We start from the raw sequence: 7,395 nt of genomic DNA on the forward strand, positions 1-7,395 counted from the left end.
AGATTGAATCAAAACAGGAGTTGAAAATTTGTCTTTACTTGATGCCGACAGTGAAGCTTCCTTTCCTTGAAATTCTTGGTGACAATATTTTAGTCTTTTCTCATTTCCAGGTCCCAACCTCAAAATCTCATGCCTTTAAGACAAGTCAAGGCCAAACTACAGGAAGGTTATCAGGACACTTCCAAAGTGGCCTTGCATAACAATTATCTAGATCTATCATGTATACATTTAATTTCTCTTCTTTTTCTTCCTGGCTAATATGCTGGATTATCTCAAATACTAGAGCTCTTTCTACTATACCAAATACATACTTGTAACCCTCATACATCTTTCCAACTTCACTGCTTAGGAGCTAAACCTGCTCAAAATACCCCAAATTAATATTAAATGAACCACTTTTTAAATCCTTTGAATAACAGATTGGGGTGATAAAATTCCTGATGATATTCTGTATCAACTCTATTACTTATCTTTGTTTATTGAATTTTAGCTGTCATTCTATTTTTTTCAACTTTGGGATCTGTGTTCAGAATTTCATTTTTGAAGCTTCCAAACAATCTTGGGTTATGTTATAGAAATTTGCTTTTCTATATATCTTATGTATATTCTATATAATGTTAGCTTCTAAGTCTACCAAGATCCTTTCTTCTTTTCTGTCCTGAAGTTCACCACAATGATGTAAATTTCCCATAAAACATCTTCTTTTTTTTTTTTTGCCTTCAACCAACATTTTCTTGATTAGCAGATTTAGATTTATAGTATTAGTTTGTTTTTAATTACCTCTGTTCCTCCCCCTGCCATCTTTCTAAGAGGTAATTGTTGGCAACAAACCTTAGAGACACATCAGTAGACTTGCTTTGAGGTGAATGAAATATCTGTTGTGTGTCTATACTTGAATTACTCTCTTTACCATGTTATCTTGCTTAAACCTTGTACCAGGAATAGTACATTTCCTCCTTTTAATTTGTAGGTGCTTCATAAAATGGTATTTGTTTCTTTCTTCTATTGCCACCCACTGGTTTCCCTTTATATTTACAGTCTCTAATTCATGAATTTTAAATATATAAATATTTCCTATGTAACACTATTCTGGTAATTCTTTTACGTCTCTGCATATCACTTCCATTCACTCCACTCCCCAGGCAACATTCTAAACTTAAGCTTCATTCCAACAAGTCTCAGCATTGTTTTACAGCAAGTTACAATACTGTTTTAAAATTTCAAGAGTACTTTCCTTGTGAGAGACATTCAATGAATCAGAATACAGATATATGCAACTAAAATGCTTATTCTCTTCCTTATTATTTATTTAAATTTGTAAATTAACCCATACTAGAATAATATCTTGCAAAAAGTTACTGTTCAATTACTATCAGTTATAAAAATCTTAGCTGGAATAAAAATCACCAAGAATTCAACCATCATTTCATTTTTTTTCATATTATATTCTGAAAAAAAATAGATTCATAGTGATTTCTTTTCCTTCAAATTGTTTTTTTCCATTTCTTAGTTTAAAGTATCTCCCTATTAGGGGTACCTGGTTGGCTCAGTCAATTAAGCACCCAGCTCTTGATATTAGCTCAGGTCTTGATCTCAAGGTTGTGAGTTCAAATCCTGTGTTGGGGTCCATGCTGGATGTGGAGCTGACTTTTTAAAAAATTGTGTTTTGTTTTTTTTTAAATAAAACATCTCCCTGTTAGAAAAACACATTCTTCCCTCATTTCATGACTTCCAAGTTTATTCTGGAGTCAGTGCATCATTATATGGCCCAGTAATCTAAAATTAATAGTTCACCTCTTGGATCTTCTTCCTTTTCCTGTTCTCTTAAGCCCCAATGATTAGTAAGAATAGATGATAAAGACCGTCTGCTTTCAAATATGAAGATATGATAAAATATAAAGAAGATACTATAACTATGATGATAAAAGACATCATCTGCTTCAGAATACTTTCATTTCCTCTTTTAGACATTCTTTGAGAATGTCATTTGTGTCCATATGAATGAGGATAGGCAGATAGTGTGATAAGTTTAAGCAAGTGCTTTAACTTTATGTCTCCTTCAGAGAGACTCTGCAGCTTCACATGGACAACAACTATCACAATGGGCCAAAACACCCATTTGGTTCCCAACTTTTCTGAATGAGTCAACCACCATGTATCGCTGAAGATACGTATCTAGAATTTTATTTCTAATTCTCCATGATATTTAATTCACTCATTTCAGCTTATAGCTAGAATCTTGATTCCATTCTGCTGCTTGATCACACTATTCTATGCTGCTGCTTCTCAAGAACTTTCAAATTTACTAAATGAACAATGTTGACAGGATGCAGTTCCTTTTCCTTCTTTTTCTGCTTTTTGAAACATTCCTCCTTTTCCTAGAAAAGAGGGCATTAAAATCCTTCATATTCTTCTGGAATATGACAACTGGCTTGAGGAAATACTACAACTACCTACTTATATATTAGAAAAAGATAAAAATATTATACTCTCAAAGTCACTGATGAGTATACTTAGTTTTGATTTCCCTTTATCAGCATGGTTATCTTAGGTAGAGTTATTATTCTTTGTGACTACCTTTGATGAAAAACTGGGCTAGTGAGAGCAAACTGCCTTTTTATTTTTTATTTTTTTAAAGATTTTATTTATTTATTTGACAGACAGAGATCACAAGCAGGCAGAGAGGCAGGCAGAGAGAGAGGAGGAAGCAGGCTCCCCGCCGAGCAGAGAGCCCGATGTGGGACTCGATCCCAGGACCCTGAGATCATGACCTGAGCCGAAGGCAGAGGCTTAACCCTCCGAGCCACCCAGGCACCCCGCAAGCTGCCTTTTTAAACTGAGTTCCCATCACCTTGGCTTCAAGAGCCACCACTAAAATCATTTTCATCTCATTTATATTTCTGTTCACTTTACTCACCAATTTTGGTGCCACCAAAACATACAATCAGTAATAACCAATTAAAACCAGGAATCTATAGCCAAATGTGGCATCCTTCTTTTCAGTGAAAGTGATAGCAATGACTGGAGTTCTGGCTTGTTAAATAAACTCTATTTACTAAGACTGAAGATGCCTGGGAAAGCAATAATGATATCTGGTTATCTAAACATTAATCATTTTGCATTCTCTGGACTCATACCTGTGGGTGTACTCTTTGGGTAGAATAAAAGATACTTCTTTATTAACATTCTTCTCCAAAGTGGCTGTTGGTATATAATACTGAAGCAATTTGGAGATTTCTTCAACATTACAGTGAGCTTCCTTCACCATGACAATGTGGTATCCCACACCTGAGAAAATCCATTTAGAAGAACAAATGAAACAATTTTGTATTTCCAATATTCTTGGGAGACCATAGTTGGCTTTCCATGTTTTAGGTGAGCTAGAAGAAGATAAAGCATGTTAATCATATGACTGTAAGTCTAAGAAGTCTAATTAGTACTTCTTTCATAATTTCATTAATTTTCTTAGGGACTAATAGAACAGAGATGGAAAAAAAATCTGGGTTTTTTTTTTTTTTTTTGGAAAAAAAAAACATATATTTGGGAAACTTCCATATATTTGGAAAAAATAATATGGCCTTTTATTCTATTGACATTGAGATCTGAGAAGACAAGGTTAATATTCATTAAACAGATATCTATTTGGAGCCTATTATAAGTAAGGCAGTAAATTAATCAGATAAAAGTCCCTTCCATTGGATATCTGAGAAATCTTTCCAAAGTATTCTCCACATCCACCAGATGCACTATACTTGTCTTGCAAAGCTGGAGGAAAGTGTAAGAAGTAGGAAAAAAATGTCTCCAGGGCACTCCAGAACTTTGTGGAAAACATTGCAATGGTACTCTGACAGCTCAGGACAGAAAAAGAGCCGAGAGAAACACATCTGTGGTACATTAGCCCTTCACTGCAATGGCCCTTTGAAGGTTAGAGAGAGGGCAGCAGGGTAGACAGAAAACCTTTAAGGTAAAGAAAATAGTGCAGAAATGGAAATCAAAGAGCATCTGTTAGATACAAAAAGCTGGGAACTGGACTATAGCTTAAAGAGATCTCATGATCTCATTCATGTACAGATCCCAACCTCTGCTAAGAGCAAAATCCTGATCCTATTACTAAAACATTTGAAGACTGTGATGGAGAGAATCTATACATAGGTGTAATACATCCCAGTATTTGCTCAAATATAGATTATAGTGACTAAGTCTTCCATAATAGTGGCATAACAGACCAGGGTATACCATTTTCTGGGATAAATATCAATTACTTTAGTCCCATATTATTATATTCCAAATTTAATCATTTAAAAAAACAAGCAAGGAAACTAGAAAATAGAAACCTAAATGTGATGGAAAAAAATAGAGAGGCAGAAATAGAAATGTTTTCCAAACAAAGGAAAAATATTATCTCCAAAATATGACTATATTAAATGGAGATCTACATAATTTACCTGACAGAGTTTAAAATAACATTATAAAGATACTCACCAAGGTCAGGATACCAACACATGAACAAAGTGAGAATTTCAACAAAGAAACAAAGTATAAGAAGTACCAAAAAGAAGTCATAGAGCTAAAGAATATAGTAACTAAAATGAAAAATTCATTAAAGGGGTTCAAATGTGGACTACATAAAGTGGACAAAAGGATAAGTGACCTCAAAGTCAAGTCACTGGAAACTGTTCACTCAGAGGAACAAAAAGAAAAAAAAATGAAAAAAGAATAAATAAAGCCCAAGAGACTTAGAGTATCACTAAGTAGAGCAATATATACAATATGGGAGTCCCATAATGGAGGGAGGGAGAGAGGGAGGAGAAAGAGGAGGAGCTAGAAAGTTTATTCAAAGAAATAATGGCTGAAAACTTCCCAACCAAGGAAAGGAAATGGACATTCAGAGACACACATGCAAAGGATCTAAACAAGATGAATCCAAAGATATCTATAATAAGATACATTATAAATCAAATAGTAAAAAGTCAAAGACAAAGAGAAGATTTTAAAAGCAGCAAGGGAAAAGCAAGTTGTTACATACAAGGGATTGCTCATTAGACAGCAATTATCAGCAGAAATTTTGAAGGCTAGAGGGCATAACGAGATATATTTAAAGTGCTGAAAGAAAAAATACCAACCAAGAGTACTCTATTTGGTAAAACTATCCTTCAAAAATGAAGGATTTACTAAAGTAAATATTATTACTAAAACATGTTAACAAAAAATAAGATATTCAATACACAATACAAATATATATGTGTGCCATCAACAACTAAAATGTTGTGAGGGAAGTAAAGAGAACAGTTTTTTGTATGCAATGGAGTTTAAGTTATCAGCTTATAACATGAAGTTATATTTTATGTTAGTTCCATGATAACCACAAAGAAAATATGTCTAGAAATTACACAAAACAAAGAAATCAAAGCATATCAATACCAAAAAAATCAGTAAAAAAGAAATGAAGACAGCAAGACAGGAAAAGAAGGACACAGAATTATAAGACAAAGAGAACACAATTAACAAAGGAGCACTTCCCTATAAAAATCTGTATTAAATATAAACAGATTAAACTCTCCAAACAAAAAGACAGAACAAATGAATAGATTTAATGAAAAAAGTAAGATCTACTCCTACAAGAAAACACTGGGTAAAATCTTATTGACATTGGTCCTGGCAATGATGTTTTTTGGATATGAAACCAGAAGCATAGCAAAGAAAAGAAAAAATAGACAAGTGTGTCCACAACAAACTAAAAAGAGGATGGGGGTGCCTGGGTGGCTCAGTCTGTTTGGTATCCAATTCTTGGCTTCAGCTCAGGCCAGGATCTCATGGTTGTGGGACTGAGCCCTGAGTCAGGCTATGTGCTCAGTGGAGAGTCTGCTTGAAGATTCCCTCCCTCTGCATCTCCCTCCAATCACTATCTCTCTCTCTCTCTAAAATAAATCAATAAATCTTTTTTTAAAAATTAAATAAAAAGATTCTGAATGACAAAGGAAACAACAAAATGGAAGGCAAACTACAGAATAAAAGAAAATGCTTGCAAACCAAAAATTCCTAGGTGAAAACACAGGATGTAATCTCTTTGATATTGACTATAGAAACATTTTTCTAGCTGGGTCTCCTCTGGCAAGGGAAACAAAAGCAAAATTAAACTATTGAGACTACATCAAACCTAGCTTTTGTGCAGGGAAGGAAATTGTTAACAAAACAGAAAGACAGCATTGTGAGTGGGAGAAGATATTTGTAAATGATATCAAATAAAGGAATAACATTCACAATATACAAAGAAATTATACAACTCAACACCAAAGACCAAATAATCCAATTTAAAAACAGGCAGAAGACATGAACAGACATTTCTCCAAAGACATATAGAAGGCTAATTGATACATGAAAATGTGCTCAACATCACTCATCATCAGGGAATTACAAATCAGAACCATAAGGAGGTATCACTTCACACCTGTCAGAATGGCTAAAACCACATCTTCTTTACCCATTCATCTGTTGAAGGGCATCTTGGCTCCTTCCACAGTTTGACTATAGTTGACATTGCTGCTATGAACATTGGGGTGCATGTTTACCTTCTTTCCTTTATATCTGTATCTTTGGAGTAGATATCTAGAAGTGCATTGTTGGGTCATAGGGTGTCTCTATTTTTAACCTCTTTTTTTTTTTAATTTTTTATTTTTTATAAACATATATTTTTATCCCCAGGGGTACAGGTCTGTGAATCACCAGGTTTACACACTTCACAGCACTCACCAAAGCACATACCCTCCCCAATGTCCATAATCCCACCCCCTTCTCCCAAACCCCCTCCCTCCCAGCAACCCTCAGTTTGTTTTGTGAGATTAAGAGTCACTTATGTTTTGTCTCCCTCCCAATCCCATCTTCTTCATCATATATTTTTTTAAAGATTTTACTTATTTATTTGAAAGACAGAGATCACAAGTAGGCAGAGAGGCAGGCAGAGAGAGAGGGGGAAGCAGGCTCCCTGCTGAGTGGAGAGCCTGATGTGGGGCTCGAACCCAGAACCCTGGGATCACGACTTGAGCCGAAGGCAGAGGCTTTAACCCTCTGAGCCACCCAGGCGCCCCTAAATCCAATTTTTTTCCTTAATATAAAATATATTCCTACAGCTTAAATGTTGCAGGGAAAAATATTCTTACTGGTATTTTTCAGTCTTATGACCATCATGACCATTGTTCATACATGGACCCCTAATTCTGTTTATTAATTTCATTTCCTTGTTTTCTAGAAAAAAATCATCATATATATATTTTTTTATATTTTTTATTTTTTATAAACATATATTTTTATCCCCAGGGGTACAGGTCTGTGAATCACCAGGTTTACACACTTCACAGCACTCACCAAAGCACATACCCTCCCCAATGTCCATAATCC

General features: G+C 34.7%; 1 protein-coding gene across 1 annotated transcript in view; it reads right to left on the bottom strand.

The window, feature by feature from the left end:
• LOC132027306 (phospholipid-transporting ATPase ABCA3-like) overlaps positions 1–7,395 on the bottom strand; it is a 130,178-nt gene that overhangs the window by 61,302 nt on the left and 61,481 nt on the right. Inside the window, exon 16 of the mRNA XM_059416058.1 lies at positions 3,138–3,288. Coding sequence (XP_059272041.1) covers positions 3,138–3,288 — 151 coding nt within the window. The remainder of the gene's footprint in view (positions 1–3,137; positions 3,289–7,395) is intronic.

The sequence above is a fragment of the Mustela nigripes genome, chromosome 11, assembly GCF_022355385.1.
Source record: "Mustela nigripes isolate SB6536 chromosome 11, MUSNIG.SB6536, whole genome shotgun sequence".
Taxonomy (NCBI): domain Eukaryota; kingdom Metazoa; phylum Chordata; class Mammalia; order Carnivora; family Mustelidae; genus Mustela; species Mustela nigripes.